Source organism: Abrus precatorius, unplaced genomic scaffold (genome assembly GCF_003935025.1).
Source record: "Abrus precatorius isolate BTA unplaced genomic scaffold, Abrus_2018 Scaffold2, whole genome shotgun sequence".
NCBI classification, from domain to species: Eukaryota; Viridiplantae; Streptophyta; class Magnoliopsida; order Fabales; family Fabaceae; genus Abrus; species Abrus precatorius.
Window position 1 is genome coordinate 25,458,573 of NW_020874362.1, and position 19,010 is coordinate 25,477,582.

At 32.0% G+C, this 19,010-nt stretch overlaps 2 protein-coding genes across 9 annotated transcripts; both read left to right on the forward strand.

Annotated features, from left to right (window-relative positions):
* The first annotated feature begins 1,046 nt into the window (after positions 1 to 1,046).
* LOC113858677 (protein STRUBBELIG-RECEPTOR FAMILY 3-like) lies at positions 1,047 to 9,149 on the forward strand. Of its 6 annotated transcripts, none has more exons than XM_027491399.1 (18): positions 1,047 to 1,201; positions 1,326 to 1,450; positions 1,665 to 1,885; positions 2,426 to 2,555; positions 2,636 to 2,707; positions 2,895 to 2,960; positions 3,039 to 3,110; positions 3,190 to 3,261; positions 3,368 to 3,439; positions 3,521 to 3,586; positions 3,776 to 3,841; positions 4,951 to 5,339; positions 5,460 to 5,923; positions 6,292 to 6,563; positions 7,777 to 7,915; positions 8,060 to 8,196; positions 8,279 to 8,435; positions 8,535 to 9,149. In XM_027491399.1, the coding sequence occupies exons 3-18, from the start codon at positions 1,765 to 1,767 to the stop codon at positions 8,631 to 8,633; spliced, it is 2,394 nt and encodes a 797-aa protein (XP_027347200.1). In that variant the 5' UTR covers positions 1,047 to 1,201; positions 1,326 to 1,450; positions 1,665 to 1,764; the 3' UTR covers positions 8,634 to 9,149. The 6 variants fall into 6 exon arrangements, with proteins under 6 accessions (XP_027347200.1, XP_027347203.1, XP_027347204.1 ...); XM_027491402.1 differs by having other exon boundaries at positions 2,442 to 2,555; positions 8,535 to 9,117; XM_027491403.1 differs by having other exon boundaries at positions 1,049 to 1,201; positions 2,426 to 2,530; positions 2,891 to 2,960; positions 8,535 to 9,117.
* A 2,380-nt stretch (positions 9,150 to 11,529) lies between these two features.
* LOC113858608 (secretory carrier-associated membrane protein 1-like) lies at positions 11,530 to 18,225 on the forward strand. Of its 3 annotated transcripts, XM_027491315.1 has the most exons (13): positions 11,530 to 11,786; positions 12,584 to 12,646; positions 13,990 to 14,091; positions 14,186 to 14,248; positions 14,764 to 14,797; positions 14,883 to 15,005; positions 16,257 to 16,319; positions 16,396 to 16,489; positions 17,034 to 17,079; positions 17,170 to 17,237; positions 17,509 to 17,557; positions 17,704 to 17,769; positions 17,861 to 18,225. In XM_027491315.1, the coding sequence occupies exons 1-13, from the start codon at positions 11,730 to 11,732 to the stop codon at positions 17,945 to 17,947; spliced, it is 915 nt and encodes a 304-aa protein (XP_027347116.1). In that variant the 5' UTR covers positions 11,530 to 11,729; the 3' UTR covers positions 17,948 to 18,225. The 3 variants fall into 3 exon arrangements, with proteins under 3 accessions (XP_027347116.1, XP_027347117.1, XP_027347118.1); XM_027491316.1 differs by lacking the exon at positions 12,584 to 12,646 and having other exon boundaries at positions 11,564 to 11,786; positions 17,861 to 18,212; XM_027491317.1 differs by lacking the exon at positions 12,584 to 12,646 and having other exon boundaries at positions 11,730 to 11,786; positions 17,704 to 17,752; positions 17,865 to 18,048.
* The last annotated feature ends 785 nt before the right edge of the window (positions 18,226 to 19,010 follow it).

Consider the following 19,010-nt stretch of genomic DNA (forward strand, 5'->3'; position numbering starts at 1 on the left):
ACTTAAAAGAGTAAATAAAATCTCTTTGATAAATTAAAAAAATCTACCATAGAAGTTCAATAAAAAATATTTAAATGATAAAATAAATTTAATTTAAAAAATTATTAAAAGTAAATAAATAAAATTAATTGAATATTATTTTAAAAAATAAAAATAATATTTAAACCTAACTTTATATATGCATTGTTAGTGGTAATGTAATCAGGTCCAATGACAGTGTGGTTGAATTATTATTTTTTCTAAAATTACAGTTAATGTATTAAAAATTTTCTTTTATGATAATCTGATTCATCACCAATTGTTGAGTTATATGTAATAAAATCTGATTTTTAACTGATTATAAGATAGAGTTGTGCAAAAGCTGCCAATCAATTCACATGTTCTGCTATGTTATTGAGTATTTAAATAATTTGTCAAGATTTCATTATGTTGTGATTTATGTTAATTCTTAAGAAAAGGATTATTTAGCTAAACATGAATTAACAACGCACTAATGCTTTATGGCTTGGGATTTCTCTTCGTTTTTATACAAAATGTATTTTGATCTTTATTTATTATATTATGTATTAAGAAATAATTTTCATACATTAATACAACATAAATTTTAAATTTTTTATACTTAATCTAAATCTTTCATTTTATTTATATTTAATGATTAATAAAATAATAAATTATAATTCATTTAATATAAGTTAAATAAAAAAGGTAATATCAAATATGAAATTTTAAAACTTAATAAAAACATCACTCTTTATTTATTTTCAATGTATAAAAAAATATAACTTTATAATGTGACAAAATATGCCAATTTGGACCAACAACTGAGTTATTGCAACTAACCCGGCAAAAAAGGGAGGAATCAAATTAACTTTTTTCATGTCTTTCTTCACCATTGGAATAATTTCCCACGACACACAAATTCCATAACAGAAAATAAAAATACTATGAGAAATTACACGCGCCAAAGAGTGCGTGTGAGGTTGGTAATTCCAGCATTCTGACAAGCTTTGCAGAGTAGATATATATGACTTGACTTCATTACTTGCATAGACATTAGACACCTCTTTTATGCTTTGTTTATACGAAGAAAGAGAAAGAAAACTGTGAACACACAGATTCAGACAACCTCTTACCTCCGTCATTGTACCTTTACAAATTTGCCTTTGCCTTTTTCTTGTTCCCAGTTTTTTCTTTTACAAAGGTTAGGGTTTTACGCAAGTTTTAATTACTTAATTATTATTATTATACACGGATTTTCCTTTTTCTATGCAATGCAATATGTGTGCGCGCTTACGTTCCCTTCCCTCACTGCTTTTCAATCTTAGACACCAACTTTTATTTTTCTTCACTTGACCTCCAACAAGTGTAACTTCGTGTTAGTGGAATCTCAAATCAAGTTCTCAGCATTTCCCAACAACCTTCTCCTGCTCTTCAGTTAATTTTTCTCCAAGTAAGTTTGGTTCATTATTTTATTTTCCCAGATTTTATCTTCATGACCATGTTTAATGCTTGAAATCGACGTGTGCATTTTTTTCTGTTTTAATATATGTTGTGGGGGGGGGGGGGGAGTGTTTTCCTTGTTTTTGGTGTGTGTGGAATCATGGAGTGTGTTTTCTTGGTGGATTGGATTTTTGGAGTTTTGAGCTGGTTGGTGATTGGTTCAGGCACTGAGTTGACTAGGCTCTTCTTTGGTTCGGAAGATGATTTTGTGATTGGGTTCACCGGAGCAGACTGTGCTGAAGATTAAGATTGAAGTGGGGATCAATGGGTTGGGAGAGATCTGCTTTGGAGTTCAAGAGAGTGAAGATCTATGGACAAGTTCTATTGGGATTTTTGTTGATATGCACAATTCAGATTTCAAGTTCAGTCACTGATCCCACTGATGGTAAGGATTCTATCCTGTTTTTGCCTTCCACATTTTGCTCAGTCTCCCAAGTAAATGACTTAACATTCTCATGTCACAAAAGTGATGTAGTTAGCTGATTGTCAGGTCTTCTGTTTTTAGTATGATTTTTTATGTGTATTTGTGTTTCTCAGTGGTGGTTGAAGAATGAAAGACTATCTGCTTCTCTCACATCTAATAGGATTTCATGTTTTCTATGATGATGCTCTGGGGTTGATAACATACTTTCCCTTTGAAACTGAAGTATTAAAATTTGTGTTTGTGTGCCCACTTAGTCTTTGGTGAATTGATATATTCAAGTGTCCATGATTTAATGTTATAATTTTACTAGCTGTTATTGAATGCTGTTTATGGAACATTGTAATATTATGCTTTTTATCTTGATTGAGGTGTGGAGGATTACTGAATTGTGTGGCTGTTAGACAGAACAGAAAATTCGTGAATTACTACTTTCAACAATTTTTTTTGTTATGTCTTATATCTGCAGTCTATAGGAATTCTAAATTTTTCTGATTGTATCAGTTGCTGCAATTAATAGCTTATATGTTGCACTGGGATCCCCTGTTCTCCCTGGATGGGTTGCTAGTGGAGGAGATCCATGCGGACAAGGGTGGCAAGGCATTCAGTGTAATGGATCATTCATACAAAAAATGTATGTCATATATTAATTTTTTTATTGATATCTCTCAAAATAGATGATTATAAGTTTTCTTATCAACTTATTTATGACAGAGTTCTGAATGCTGCAAATTTGGGAGGAGATCTGGGTGATAATCTGTCAACTTTTGTTTCAATCACAGTAATGTAAATAAAATTCTTTCTCTCTGCATTTATCTGTGTGTGTGCATGCACATATGCATGAATGTGTACATGTCTGTGCATCTAGCAGTTTTCTCAGTTCTTAAATTTCAGTGGCCATCCTTCTCACATTACAAATGATACAAGTTACTTCTGCACCCTCTTTACTGTTTGCTTTATATTTTGGAGGTAGTGATCTAAGCAACAACAACATTGGAGGAAGTATTCCATCCAATTTGCCAGTTACCATGAAAAACCTGTATGTAATAACCTAATTCTGTGATACTATCTCTTCCCAACAAATTGTGTGAAAAGACATGATGGATTGTACTTGCAGTTTTCTTTCAGCCAACCAGTTCACTGGAAATATTCCGACCTCTTTGTCCACTTTGACTGGACTGACAGACATGTGAGGTTTTGCTTCTCCTTTTTTATATTAAATGTTATGCATGTTTATCCAAATTACATTGATCTATATCTCCTTTCAGGTCTCTTAACAACAATTTTTTATCCGGAGAATTACCAGATGCTTTTCAGTCACTTACACAATTGATCAATCTGTACGGCCTCATTTAAAATAATATACTAATTTAGAGAATTTGAATTAAGATTCTTTACTTCATTATACATTAAACATGTTTGAGGGAGCCATTAACTGTTGTGCAGAGATTTATCTCAAAATAATTTGAGTGGGGAATTGCCTCCTTCTATGGATAGCTTGTCAGCCCTGACCACCCTGTTAGTATTTTGTCTTAGCAAGATCAAATTATGACCTATTTTCTTCTATATCAAGCTAACTCACTATTTCCTTGTTGGCAGACACTTGCAGAACAATCAACTGTCTGGGACACTTGATGTTTTACAAGACCTTCCTCTGAAAGATTTGTACTTCTTCTAACCATATTTCATATAAATTACAGCTGATATATTAGTTTATAAATTTGTTTTTACTTTTTACCATGGATAGTAGAGCTTTTAGTATGCGTGTACCATGTAGGATTAGGTTCTGTCTTTCTAATGTCAGTACTACTTGATTCTCTGTTAGATTTGTGATTATTTTGCCTGTTTGAGCAGGAATGTTGAAAACAACCAGTTTGCTGGCCCAATACCCCCAAAGTTGTTAAACATCCCTAACTTCAGGTGAAAGCCATAAAAACCAAGTACTTTACATATTTTGCTTCTTTATGCTTAAATGGAATGATAACTTGAACTAGAAAATGTGAAGATGAACATGGTACTTGGTGGTTTAGACTGTCTTTTCTTGATAATTTAACTGATCCTGTTAATTTCAAAGTTTTTCTGTGTTGCAATTAAGCAAAAAAAAAAAAAGTTAGGGCTTAAAGAGAATAAATGGTTTTTTGACATAGGGCTTTCTGCAGAATTTGAGAAGCACTGCTACTCTATTACATAACCAATTAGATCCAGTTTAATGACTGGGAAAAGGAAATGTTATTTATGAAAGTTCTCAAGAGTCTATACTCCACACAATTTCCAATTTTTAATAGTTTTGTGCATTGTACAACAAACACTTCTTTTGCATCCAGATTAATGTATCAAAGAGTTTGTGATGAGGGAATTAACTTATATGTTGTGTACTGGTGCTTTAAACTTGTGATTCTGGGCCAACTGAATGGCATATGGCATGAACTTTGTAGTTTATAATTTGGAGTCAAGAGGGATGACATAGCAATTAGCTATAGAAGGACAATGGTAACGGCAAGGTGCATTTAATAAAGTGGTCATCTGTAATAAACTGGATCAATTGAAAATTTCTGTGAAACAAGAATAATATTCTCCGCTATACAATTCAGGAATCCGAGAGCCTGAACCTCTCCCACCAAGTTCCAACTATATTTTTCCTATCTTATTTCCCCCCCTTCCTTCCCTATTTATTAACATCCTATTATTACAAGTAACAAATTCAGTTATTTACAACTGTCACAATTATTAACCGCTATTGTAATCCTTTGGGCCGTAGCCCACTTCCTTTTCTTTGTTCTTTTCTAACATAAACATTCTTAACTAGGGGTCTGTTACTAACATCATCATACTATTGTCCTATTGGCACTAGCAGGACTTCAGTTGGAGTTTTGGGTTATTTTATGTGGCTATGACTTGAGTGTTCATTCTTTGTTTGAAGTTTCTGCTATTTTTATTCATTGATTTTGCTCACATCTTGGAAATTTGAATTTGAAGAATATATTGTTATTCTGTAGCTTCAGTAAGTAAAGATGATGTTTGATATGCAGACAAGCTGGAAACCCATTTAATGTTAATGGTACTGCAACTCCTGCTTCTTCACCTCGCTCCCCAGTGACAGCACCACCAGGAACTCCAGTTTCCACGGCACCATCTTCTGGCCGTGTACCTGCAAAACAGGCTGATGGACCAACTGCAGTTAACGAATCACATTCTGGGAAGTCCAAAAAAACCACCAAAAGGGTGGTTTGGATATCTATTGCTAGTGTGATGGGATCCATTATTTTGTTACTAGGACTCATTCTATTTATTCCAAGATGTAGCAGAAGGGAACGGGTTGACAGAAGGTCTAAGCGACATCAAATTGGTGCATACGGTGAAAGACAAAATGCCAGGGATTACGGGGCTATAGTCCAGCCACCTAGTCAAACAGAGAAAGGCAAACAAATATACCTTTTGGTCCTTCATTTAATTTTTTATTTGACATTTAACTATTCATTGGAAGGATTATCCTATTTAATCATTTATCTTTTTAAACACTTGTAATTTATTTTGACAGTACCTGTTGGGGATGCTCCAAGGCCAAAAGAGGGTCATCAAGCAGAGACCAGGGGAGTGGGGGTTATTCCAAATCCACAGGGAAAGCAGGAGAAGCAAGAGAAGGATGTGGAAAGAGTGGCAACAATACCAAAGCCAGGAGATCATGAGATAGATATGAGTACTCTTGAAGTATATGCGATGCCTCCCCCTCCCCCTCCACCCCCACCACCCCCTCCCCCTCCCCCTCCCCCGCCTCTACCCACATCATCTCTCTCTACTGAGAGGGTGATTGTTGAGCCAACCACATTCCATAGAGGGACTAATGTTAATCCATCCATAAGAAGTTCAGTTCCTCCTCCCACTTTTGCAAAATTTTTCACCATTGCATCCCTTCAACAGTATACAAATAGTTTTTCTCAAGACAATCTTATAGGAGAAGGCATGCTGGGTAGCGTGTATAGAGCAGAGCTCCCTGGTGGGAAGGTAGGATTGGTACTTATTAATTACATTGATTAATGTAGAGTGCATGCATAAACAAGTTACAACCCTTCCCCCCTCCCTCAAAAATAAAAATAAAAATCTTTAATGTTATGTCTTCCTGGACTTTGATCACCCTTAAATAGTTAATAGTGGTTATGATATTGTGATCAATTCAATATTTTGTGAAGGTATTTCTTGGATGACATGGTAAATGGCTAGATGCATATATTGATTGCAGAGGTTTAACTAATGATATCTTTGGATCACATCTTGATTCTGATCTCAGTTTCTCTCACTTGCTAAACAATCCTTTAGTGTTATTCCTTGATTTGATTTTTATTTAAGGCTTACCTTTCTTTATATATTGTTAGCTGCTTGCTGTAAAGAAACTGGACAAGAGAGTTTCTGATCACCAGAAGGATGATGAATTTCTTGAGTTGGTAAATAGTATTGACAGAATACGACATGCAAATATTGTTGAGCTTGTTGGATACTGTTCAGAGCATGGTCAAAGGCTTCTGATCTATGAGTACTGCAATAATGGGTCATTGCATGATGCACTTCACTCAGACTATGACTTCCAAACAAAACTCTCGTGGAATGCTCGTATTCGGATAGCACTTGGAGCAGCTAGAGCCTTGGAGTAAGTCATGTAACTGTTATTGTTAAGAAAATAAATTGCTCAAGTTGTTATTGTAGGTTAATAATAGATTCAAAGTTTTCATTTCAAATTTTAATTTGTCCTGCCTAAATTTCTTTATTTTCCTCAATGAATTTATTTAATGCTGAAAGTATTTTTGCTAAAATTTGGTTATTGGTGAGGTAACTATGTTCCAACCTTACTAGAACTTTCTAAAGTTTAAATTGATAAAACATCATGCTTCCCCCCAATGCTTCTTGATGTGGATCTTAATAGTTATTCAAATTACATTATGCTCTATACTCTGTATGAAAGAGATTATAAATAGGTAAAGGTTAGGTTAATCTATTATTCCCTGAACTATTTGAAAAGTTTTAATTAGGTATTTCGATACTTTAGAAAGTTTAAATTAATTCCTTGTATAAATAATTTTTAATTGGATTCCTAGGCTAGGGTTCCATTAGGGTTCTGCCAATTTGGACAGAATTTTCTTGACCTTTGTTGAAGTACATGGACCTATTTGAAAACTTCCACATAGTTTAGAGACCTATTGACTAACTAAACTAGCAACCTAGTCCATTGAATTATTTGAAAATTTTCAAATAAATCTTAGTAATTTAACAAGGATCAAGAATATAGCTTATGTTTTCTTATGTCTCTTTCAAACAAAGCATAAGCTATATTCTTACTCAGATCAAATTTAAAATGATTTATAAGTTTAGGGACTCAATTACAAACTTTTAGCTTATGTTTGGTGAAGTCGAAAGAAAATAAGGGAAAAGGAAAAGAAATTGAAATTTGAATTGAAGAAAAAATGAAAGGAGAAATTTTTTTGAACTTCTGTTTCTAAAAGCTAATTTTTCTCATTTTTCTTTTTATTTTCTCTTTAACCAAAAGCATTACAGAATAAATACCTATTTAAAATTCTGAAATGGTTAAAGGACTAGGATTAATTTAACCATGGTTAAACACCATTTCAAGAATCAATTCAACCTAAAAGCATAAGTTGTTTGGGTGTCTGACCAAATAATGGTTTTTGTCCAACAATAAGAAATCTCTTGTTCAATCTCTTTATAGAGCTACAGGATTTTCTAGACAAAGAAATAAAGCTTATGCATAATTGGAAGTTGAGGAGTGGGTAATTTTTCTTTGATAAGATATTTAAAGATACAAGATTTGAGGTTCTAACTCTTATGCTTCCTGTCCTTTTAATAAGATATCTGCATGAGCTATGTCAGCCACCCGTGGTGCATAGAAATTTGAAATCCGCCAATATTCTCCTTGATGATGATCTATCTGTGCGGGTATCTGATTGTGGTTTAGCTCCATTGATAGCTTCAGGATCTGTCAGTCAGGTAAGAGATTATTCAATATGTAAAAGTTGTTTCAACATTATGGGGGAAACGGTAGAACTTTTGTTGGGTTGATGCACCTCATCGTGATATTGTAGGATTTATTAGTTTGCATTATAAGTGTGTTAATTTTCCATGCATTGTCAGCTCTCGGGGAACCTGCTATCAGCTTATGGATATGGGGCTCCGGAATTTGAGTCTGGAATTTACACATACCAAAGTGATGTGTTCAGCTTTGGAGTGATTATGTTAGAACTTTTGACTGGCCGTCAGTCCCATGACAGGTAAGAATGCATAAGCTAAGTATTTCATTCATCTATTTAGCTTTTTATCCTGTTAATTCATTAAATGGAACATCTTGAACAGGACACGTCAACGAGGGGAGCAATTTCTGGTCAGATGGGCAGTTCCCCAACTTCATGATATTGATGCATTATCAAGCATGGTTGATCCTTCTTTAAATGGAAATTACCCGGCAAAATCGTTGTCCAATTTTGCAGACATTATTTCTAGATGTCTTCAGGTGACATTTTTGTGTGAACATAAATCCCAGTTATTAGTACCTCTTTTTTAATCTTTATTCTGTGGGATTAATTTCTTGCCTTACATGCATATAATACAGTCGGAGCCAGAATTTAGGCCAGCAATGTCCGAGGTGGTCCTATACTTACTAAATATGATAAGGAAGGAGTCTCAGCAAAGTGAAGCAAATCAAAATTGAGAATAGTAGTGAAGTGACATTTGTTTGTGAATTAGTTTGCAGAGATTCATTTGCTGAATATGTTCAACTAGTAGAGATATCATATACGTTTCATCTGCGGGGAGTCCAATCCATACTCGTGCTAACCTATTCAACATTCACATGATAAATTCTGTCAAGAGTTTTGACCAATCAGCTTCAGGATTGTAGTGACCAACACTCCTCATATGCGTAGTCTTATCATATCTGATAATTTCTTAGTTCATTAAATTATACGATGCCATTTAATGTTGTAGAGGCGTGCTTACTAACCCATTTGTTTGATAATTGTTTCCAAATTCTTGATAATGAAAATGTAATTCCATTTGTGGCATCATTATGGTTTTTATGTTCATCCTTCATAATAAAAGTTTGGTGATCATTTGTACTAAATAACAGACAGGCTTTGTAATTTAATATTAATTGTTCTTTGTACACTACAAAAGGATTTCTCTTGTTTTTTTGGTATAGTGCCTGTTCGATCTATAATTTAGACCGAGTACAACTGCGTTTGAAGCCTCAATCTATTCTTACAATCGTTGATTGTGTTTAGATAGAGTTTAGATATTATTTTGGTCCCTTAGATGTTTTGGATTTGGTCATTTTGGTTTCTTAGAAAGTTGTTCTTGAAGTCACTGGTCATTTTGATGTGGGCTTTTAATTACCACATAAAATGCACACGTCGTGATTAATGATGTCAATACTAATGAAACCGTTGATGTTGTATCTTAAAGTATAACATCAAAATGCACATGTCGTTGTCAATTATATGAAATCCTATTATCGTTTTATTTTCTTTTGCTCAAACAAACCTTGATTTGCCTCATCATGCCAGTCCTAGGTCTTTGAATCTTTAGTCCGTTCCTCTTAATTTAGGTTAATTGATACTAATGGAAATCTCAATCACCGAAAAATGTGACGTCGTTAAATGTCAGTGTGCCATGTTAAATATTACATAAGATGCACATGTTAAAGTATTATTTTTTTATTTATCTTAAACATTAAATAGAATGAGATAGTGTTGTTTAAGATTTATCCTTTTATTATCATATTTTAACTTCATTTACTTTCTATTTAATAATTTCTTATCTTATTATGTTAACAAAACAAATCTTAAAACTTTAATTAGTCATCTACTCATTATCTGTGGTTAACTATTTTACTAAATTATAAAATTATTTAAAAAATTCTCATAAAATATAAAAAAGTATCAAACTATGTCATTTATCAAATATTTTTGTTAGTTTATTTATGTTTTCAAATAAGTTTCTAAAATTTAATAAATATTATTAAAAAAATTATTTGGAAAACTAAAATTTAAAGTAAAGAGTATTGTTCTATTTTTCATAGAAGTGTTAACAGATTTATCTAAGAAGATACTTCTGATATTTAAAAAGGAAGATAAAGTAAAGAATCCTTTTCTTTTCTTATTATAAATATTATATTAAAAAAATTTAAAGTGTCAGAATTAACTTTAAAAAATTATTAAAATGAGCTTTGTTTAAGGCCCAATTTAAATGAGTTTTTGGAGAAATACTTATAGAAGAAGAAAATTAATATAAAAATAATATTTTTCATAAATTTAAAATAATTTATACTCTTTAAATTAAAATAAATAAATAAAGAGATTTTATAAATAGAAAGAAATAATTTTTTTATTTATGAATTTTTTATTAAATTTTAGTTCTACAAATGTTTATAGAAAAGTTTATCTAAACTAAACTAAAATAAGTTGTATCTTTTCAAATTATAAACTATACTTCTTTCAAAAGAATAAATTATTACGTAAGTAATAATAACTTTTTTAGTTAATTCTGTAAATGTTTATAACATCAATTCTATGATGTAAAATTTTAAAAAATTAATTAAATTTAATTATAAACCGATGGGTGCTGACTGCAGATTAGGCCATCTAACGAAATTTAGTAGACGGTTTATGCAGTGTGGTGCATTATTAAACATTCCTCTACGTGACGTTTCATGCTAAATGGATTTGACATGTCCCAATGTACTGAAAAAGAAATCTTAAAGGTCTATACAATAATTGAGTATTTCTACTAATGACTTTCGGATGGCTAGCAAGAGCTTTCTTTTTGTTTATTGAAGATGACATGGGCCAAATTATTTCCTTATTTAAACAATTTTCAAGAATATCAATTTCATTTTCAACGCTTCTTTTAGAAATATTTTGTACCAAATCTTTTCATTTTTTTAAAACAAGTATTTGTACTATATAATAATAATACTAAGATATAATTTATTTTTTTAAAAAAGTCTATCACTTTTCATAAAATTATAAGGAAATTGAAGTTACTTTTTTTTATCATTATATAATATGTTTATTTATTTATTTTAATTTTTTTTAAAAATTGTATAAGATCCTACATTATAAAAAATTAAAAATTAAATTTTTAAACCTGTGCTTGATGATATATAATAAGAAATTAATAAATAGTTTTTTATAAAAAAAAATATAACATTTAACGTTGTTAATATATTAAATTTAATAATATTACATAAATTTTAATAATAATTTACTTACATAGATTGTTGTTGTGTGCTTTAGACAGAAAACTTTTTAATGTATATTAAACTTTTATTAAAAATTGGAGTGTATAATAATATTAATGTATTAAATTGAATATTTATAATGAAAAATTAACATATAAAAAATAATTTTAATTGTTATTTATGTTTTTTTATAAATTTAATAGAGAAACATTAATTATCATTATTAAGTAAAGTTTAAGGGACATCAAAGGCTTAATAAAATAATTAACTTTTAACAGAATTTCTTAGTTTTAAAAGTAGAATAAAGTAAAGTTTTTATTTTGGTATAAAATAAAATAAAGTTGAAGGAGATGGTTATAAAGAGTGCATGCAGATATTCCGTTTCGGCTTCTCTGAAGAGTTTCTGTTTTGTGTGTGCAGTTTCTCACTGAACATACAAACAAAATCGGAAAGAGAAAAAGCCGTAGATTCCTCTCTCATTCTCTCTCTCTCTCTCTCTCTCTCTCACACACACACACAGACAAGAAGAAGCATTGCAGCAACCGCAACAGAATCCATTGTGCTCTGATGAGTCGCTACGACACAAATCCTTTCGACGATGACGTCGAGGTCAATCCCTTTGCGGTTAGTCTTTTCTCTAACTTTCTCAATTCCGTTTTTTCGTTTTATCGCTGCGTGATTAATCGTTGATAATTGTTTTTAGCTGCATGGCCACGCTTAGATTTGTTTCTGGTGCTTGAGGTCGCTCGTGGATTGAAACTCGTTTTGTGGCTTCTGGATTAACTCGAATGCTTTATATATCATTTCTGAATTTTTGGATTTGTAATTACTGGACCTGCTCAAACGCTTTATTATTATATGGCTGAACGACTTGAATTATTTGTTTTTAACGGTGGGATATTTTTTCAGCATGATTAATGCTATTAGATTGATTCACAAATAATCTAGTTAATTTATAAATATGTTTTATAAATCATTCATATTTACAAGAAACTATTATTTTTTTCCCGTATCTCTAGCTTCTGTGTTAAATGCATCTATTGATATCCAAAAAGGATAAACTTATGTTTGAGTTCTGAAATTTTCTTCTGGGGAGGAAATATACTGCTGCTAAATATGAAATAGCATCAAGTTTTCTCAATCAATCATTTCCTTTAAGTGTCACGGGGTTCCTCGATGAATTAATAGATATTGGCATCTGAGAGAGTTCTTTGTTTTTAATTAATCTTTATATTCTTTGATATTTGTTTAGTGATTATTAAATGACAATTCTTTCATGTAATTATGTGATGACCGTTGCCGTTGTTGATTTGAAACTGCAGATATGCCACCTCACATATGCTGAGTTCTTTTAGTCTTGCTTGTTATTTGATTATTATTTATGGAACTGAAACATTAAGCGTTTTCATTAATAATATTAGGATGGAAATAAAGGAAAAGGGTCAGGGCAATCGAGTTATGGTGGAGGTGCATTTTATACTACTGTAAGTTTTCCCTTTCCTCTAACTGAGACTGTTACATTAAAATACATCTCTGTGAAATAGTATTTTAACAGATAAAGGAATCTGTGGTTGTTTTAGCATTTGATATGTATCCTCTGTTATACTTGATTGGTTGTGAGGGACCATTTGGTTGCTGCATTTGGTAAAGTTACACTGGATGAAATGGCTTTGTGCACGTTCTCTATGAGAGGCTGTAGCTCTTATAGTAATGGCACATGCTGTCTATTATAATTTGTATTGTTGAGTTATTGAAGTTGTTTGTTTGTTGGTGAGTATAGAGAGGTTAGAATGGATTCTCTCTCTTTAACTAACGGAGTGGGTCAAATTGTGTTTGGCAGCAGAAGAAGTCAGCGATAATGCTCTTCCATAGTCTACAATAATTGTTACAAAGTTGTCAAGACTCAAGAATGGAATTTTTTTCCCATTGAGCAGTAGTGAGAGTGGTATTAATGCTGAATAAAATATTTCGAATGATTGCTGTAAAATGTAGATTTATATATGGATGGAAACTTATTTTCCGATGTAGCTTTGTGGGATATGATGATAGGAGGAAATTTCCTGTGGTGAGGGAAGGTGATATTCAGTTTCACTTAGTTAGCTGTCAAGACATCTTCCATTCAAGCGGGGAAACTGGAATGTGAAACTTTAGAGAACTTAGTATAAAATTTTTTGATGAATGGTCATGGAGTTATTTAACTATTTGCATGAAACTGATGATTTATGGAAGCAGGTTTTGGATGTAAGGATGCGTTTTCTTTATTGTGAGGTAGAAATACCATCAGTTGGTTCTGGATTCAGGTTCAGTTGTTTCATCAGCAATGAAGTAGGAAGTGAGGACAGGGTACTTCTGGAAGGACAGGTGGTGTATGTATAGCAAGAGAATGTGGATAGCTAGAATGGCTGAACGTCTTTTGTTAGGATCACTAGAGACATTATGGGTGGCAGGAAAGTTGGAAGACAACTGTCTCAGGTTGCCTTGGTATCTTTCTGTTTTTCTTTTTCTTTGGGAGATGGTTGTTTTGGGGAGGTTTTTGGATGTAAAATGATGCAGTTTCTCGCAAGTTGGTGTGATTAACTTTCTTGTGAATTCAGAAAATGTTTTTTTTCTGATAATTTGTCAGCGAGGAAACTAAACAATTGGATCATGCATTGTAAACGTAAAAGAGAGCAGTCAGCTAGTATGGTGATTTGATGTTATTTTATTCCTACCTTACTGATTGGGGGCTTGAGTCGTAAAACTTGTGTTTCTTTTTAAACATAAATGTAAAAAGAAGTAAAAGAGGCTTGTATTTATTAATTTACTACAAATTTGTTTGAATCTGCAGAACACTGGAAGTGTTCCCTCTGCAAACTCAAGGCTCTCACCCCTTCCTCCAGAGCCTTATGATCGTGGGGCTACCATTGACATCCCTCTAGACAACTCAAAGGTGCCTGGATTGTGAAAAATCTTGAAATAAATGTCAAAGCTATGTCTCAATGTTGTTGGTGGCCAAATATTTAATTATGTACTTCTTACTTTAGGACATCAAAGCAAAGGAGAAGGAACTTCAAGCTAAAGAGGCTGAATTGAAAAGAAGGGAACAGGTGATTCATGTTGATATCGTTTCTTGGTTTGTCACATTCAATATTTTATATTGTTGTCTTATATAGGTGAAAATAAGTCGTAATGAATCTCCAAGTTAAAATCAGGGACCTAATTGACACTTGTCGATTCTGTGATACATGGCCACTTTTCCTTCTTCATTTTAATATTTTATTGTTAGTATATGGGTAAACCTTGCACTAATTAAATTTTGCCTACTAATTAGACTCTATCGATTCTAAGTTAATATCAGAGAGAGACTAACTGGTGGTTAGAGTGGCTTATGTTAATTGTGTGATATGTGGCTAATTGTCCTTCCATTTTAATATATTAGTAATAGTTTGTTGGTAAACCTTCCATCGAGAGTTTTGTTCAGTACATAAATAAAACTGTCATTTCTGTTTTTTATTTCCACTTTTGTTTACTTTAACCTTACTATGAAATCGAATAAACTTGACCTTCATGCTATAATATCATTTGGTGTAGTCAGGAAATTTATTATCTCATTGTTCTGTAGGAACTAAAACGAAGGGAAGATGCTATAGCACGAGGTATTTGAGTTCATCTGTTCTTATAAAAGTCAACAAGAGCAATGTCTATATTTTTGTGTTTTCTTATTTATTTATTTATTTGCAGCTGGAGTAGTTATAGAGGAGAAAAATTGGCCACCTTTTTTCCCCCTCATTCACCATGACATTGCAACTGAAATACCTATCCATCTTCAAAGGATCCAGTACATTGCATTTTCAACATGGTTGGGTATGTTGAACGCCAGAACTTTCTTTTAGAATGTCTTAAGTTGTAACTAGCTAAGCACATACTGATAAGTAATATTGAAAAAATCTAAATTTGTTTTTCTTATGAATTATGGAAACGCGTAGTATACAATTCACAGATGTATACAAATTACTAAGGAAATTTCTTATACGAGCAACAAAACTTTTAGCTGTAATTGATATTTTACTTAAAATGTACTTTCATGTCTTCTGCTTCACATTTCTAGATAGTGTTAGTAAGTAATTAGTAATTTTTCTATTCAAAAACCTTCATTACTGACTTTTTATAAAAATTACTTTATTTGTTTTCTTGACACAAGATCCAGCATTGAAAGTAATATTTTAAGTGTCATATGTTTTATTACGTGACGGAAACCAAACTAATTTCAACTTTATTTATATTCTGCTTCCCATGAAAATGTTTTCATTTATGACATATCATGTTCCTTGAACTATAGCAATTTACTTCTAGGTAAAATAAGAATAGCTAATGCAATCAATTGCATCAGTTTCTAAATAAAATAATCACAACAAATATTGAAATTGTGAAGCAACCCTTGTTTGTCTTGGAAAGCAGGTTTGTTAGTATGGCTGAAATTCCCACATATTTCATGCTGAAAGGAATTTCATTTTAATAAATTTTGTATGCTCAATGCATTCTTGTCTTGTGTGTGTATTTTGTCCTCATTCATTTTTCAGTTTTTTCAAAAGTCTATTTATTTTTAAAGTTTGTTCAAATGAATCACAACAAAATTAAAGACTTTTTGAAACTCATGGATAATGTTGTAATAACATATAACTAAAGTACAAGATAAAGTTAATGTTTATTTTTCATTTCTCTCTTTTCCTTAGGGTGGGGATATGAGCTCTTCGATTCACCCTCTTCAACCTATGAAACTTTAAAAGTGTCCTCCCCCATTTCACTTGAAATTTATAGCATATAACATTTAGAAAATATCTCTTAATAACATTATTGTATCTTTGAATAATTTAGAATATTTTAGATAATATCTTGGGAGCGGTTTCCACTTTCCATATTTTATTATATTTATTTAGGATTAGGAGTTTAGCATTAATATGATTAGGTATGAATATCTTGTATTTTTAATCACATCTAATCAAGATCGATCACAAGTATTCGTTAACTTATTCTCTCTGTTGGTCCTCTGTTTAAATCCCCATAATCATAATTTATCTTACTTTAATTACTGTATGAGTCTGTAATAATCTGCAGGTTTGATTCTGTGCCTTTTGTGGAACATTGTGGCAGTTACTACTGCTTGGATCAAAGGAGAAGGTTCGTATTACTCCTACAATTGGATATTGGCACATCAAGTCATGCTTAATTTACAGAGACTTGTTTTGCCATGTAGGTCCTACCATCTGGTTTCTTGCTATTATCTATTTTATTTCTGGTGCTCCAGGATCCTATGTGTTGTGGTATCGCCCTCTTTATCGTGCTATGAGGTAGCATTCATTCAGATTTATTGCAATTTTTGTAGTTTAGTATAGAGATATCTGTTCAAGACTTTTTCAGTCTATTTGTTAAGCTTGAAAAAAAGATGTAAATGATGATCTATCATATATATAGCTATGCTTTAGCTCAATTATGAAGCACCAAATATTTTACTGCTAGAGCAATGTGTACACATTAATAATGAGTGAGAAGAATTTGAGCCTTTGGAAGGCAATACTGTCACTGTGAAGACTGAAAAGCTATGTGGGTGCAAACTCTACGTTCAACCAACGCTTTGATCTGATCTTATATGGGAGGGGACCCCAGAAGTGGGGAAAAGGGATGGATGGGGAGGATGGTGGAGTCAGTAGATGCGTAACCACCTTCTTTGAAATTGAATTGAAAGCATTGATTAGTAAATGCTTTTGTAGGAATACTTATCTTGTGAACGGGAATCACTGTTATCTGGATTCTTTGGTAGTTTATTATTTTGTTGTTACATATTGATGTTGTTTCAGTTTCATAATCGTGTTCCATCTTGTGTTACGCTTACAGGACTGACAGTGCTCTCAAATTTGGCTTGTTTTTCTTGCTCTACATGGCAAGTTTTATTTATTTTCCTATTGTTGTCAATATTCTGCATTTATTTTATGAAGTGCTCATTTTGCTTTCCCGGCTTTTCTACAAGCAGTTGCACATTGCCTTCTGCGTTTTTGCTGCAGTTGCTCCACCAATTATCTTCAAAGGAAAATCTCTCACGTGAGTGTCCTTAGTATTTTGCATTTACCAAACGTTTTGCAAAATGATATTCTTCTGTAATTACTCTCTACTAATTATTAGTTTTGTACCTACTGAATACAATGATTAATGACTATCTCATAATCATCAATTTACTGTATTGTTGTGTTTGGCTTGACGGTATATTCTTAATGATTTTGTAGTACAACAGATATGACATATACATTTATTTTTGTTATTTCATTTCTACTCGATTTAATTGTTATATTCTATGTTCTTATGATGTGGACAGAGGAATTTTGCCCGCGATTGATGTGATGGGCGACAATGCATTGGTTGGGGTACGTTTCAGTTGTGTTTATGTTGGCTTCTGTAATGCCAATATCTTCTTGGATAATATATCAGTTGGAAATAATTATTCCGTATCAGAGGTACATTTTCAAGTCAATTTCACTTTGAACTGATGAATACTTGTGCTGAATTGCAGATATTCTATTTTATTGGGTTTGGACTTTTCTGTGTTGAGTCATTGCTGAGCATCTGGGTTATACAGGTTTTTATAATATTAACACTGTAACTCCAACTTCGTATTCGCTTAAAGTTACTTGTGCCCTTTTGTTTGACCGATTATTTTATATTTGCAGCAAGTATATATGTACTTCCGCGGCAGTGGCAAGGCTGCAGTGTTAAAGCGTGAGGCTACGAGAGGGACAATGATGGCAGCTCTGTGACAGTGGCACTTAACAAATGCTTTCTCAATGGTTATAAAAAAAAAGAAGAAGATTTCTTTGGTTACCAGTTCCTTACGCACCTTTTACGCCTTCGTTAATACCTGGATTTTTTTTTTTAAGGTTTTGGCCTTTGGTTGAGTCAAATCAGATAATTAAGATAAAAGCTTAGTTGTGAATATATAGAAAACATTGTTTGAAATGGCTCCTTACACATGATTCATTTCGTAGCATATTTGTTTATAATTTTATTAACAAAATACTTCAGCATAGATTAATATCAAAATAGACTTAAACTACTCGTAGATGTAGGCTTTTAAGTAGCGTTTAAACCTAGACCAATATATTTAAACTTATATATAGGTTAGCGAATTTAATTTTTTTAAAAATATTAGTAACATTTTTTACCTTTTTTTTATTGAGTAAATTTCATATGGTTCTCGCTAAGTAGCAAGTGAGACTTTACATAAATTTTACTCAATAAAACTCGCTTCAATTATATTTATAAGACTTTTTAATTAAATTATGCATAATAAGAAAATTTATTTGGTGGGATGAGAAAATAAAGACAAGTTACACTTTAGGGTGTAAAGTACAAGAAAGATAAAAAAAATAATCTCATGGAGCACGATAAAAGTATTACTCAGAGAAGCTTTTCTTATTGTAATATAATTTGGACTATAATTTTTCTCTATCAAGATGTGTTTAAGAGAGACTTTCAAATTTGATTCATCGAGCATGAATGTTATCATCAAGGCATAACCACGAAACTGAAGCATTATTTTGAATGAGATGAATACCATGAAAATTATTAGAAAAACAAATAACCTGACCATATTGAAAATTTTAAGCTGTTAAAAGGCCCCTCTAAGCTTTTAAGCTTTGAAAAAAATGTTATCACAAGCCTTCACATTTTCCATGAAACCACCCAGCCACCTGCCAATAGAGTGAAGATACCTCCAAATCTAGTACAACTGATCGTGACGTAAAAGAACAATGTCTTAAAGCTAATCAAAATTACGAAAACCTTGCATTGTTTGATATATTTTATTTAATTTTTATATCA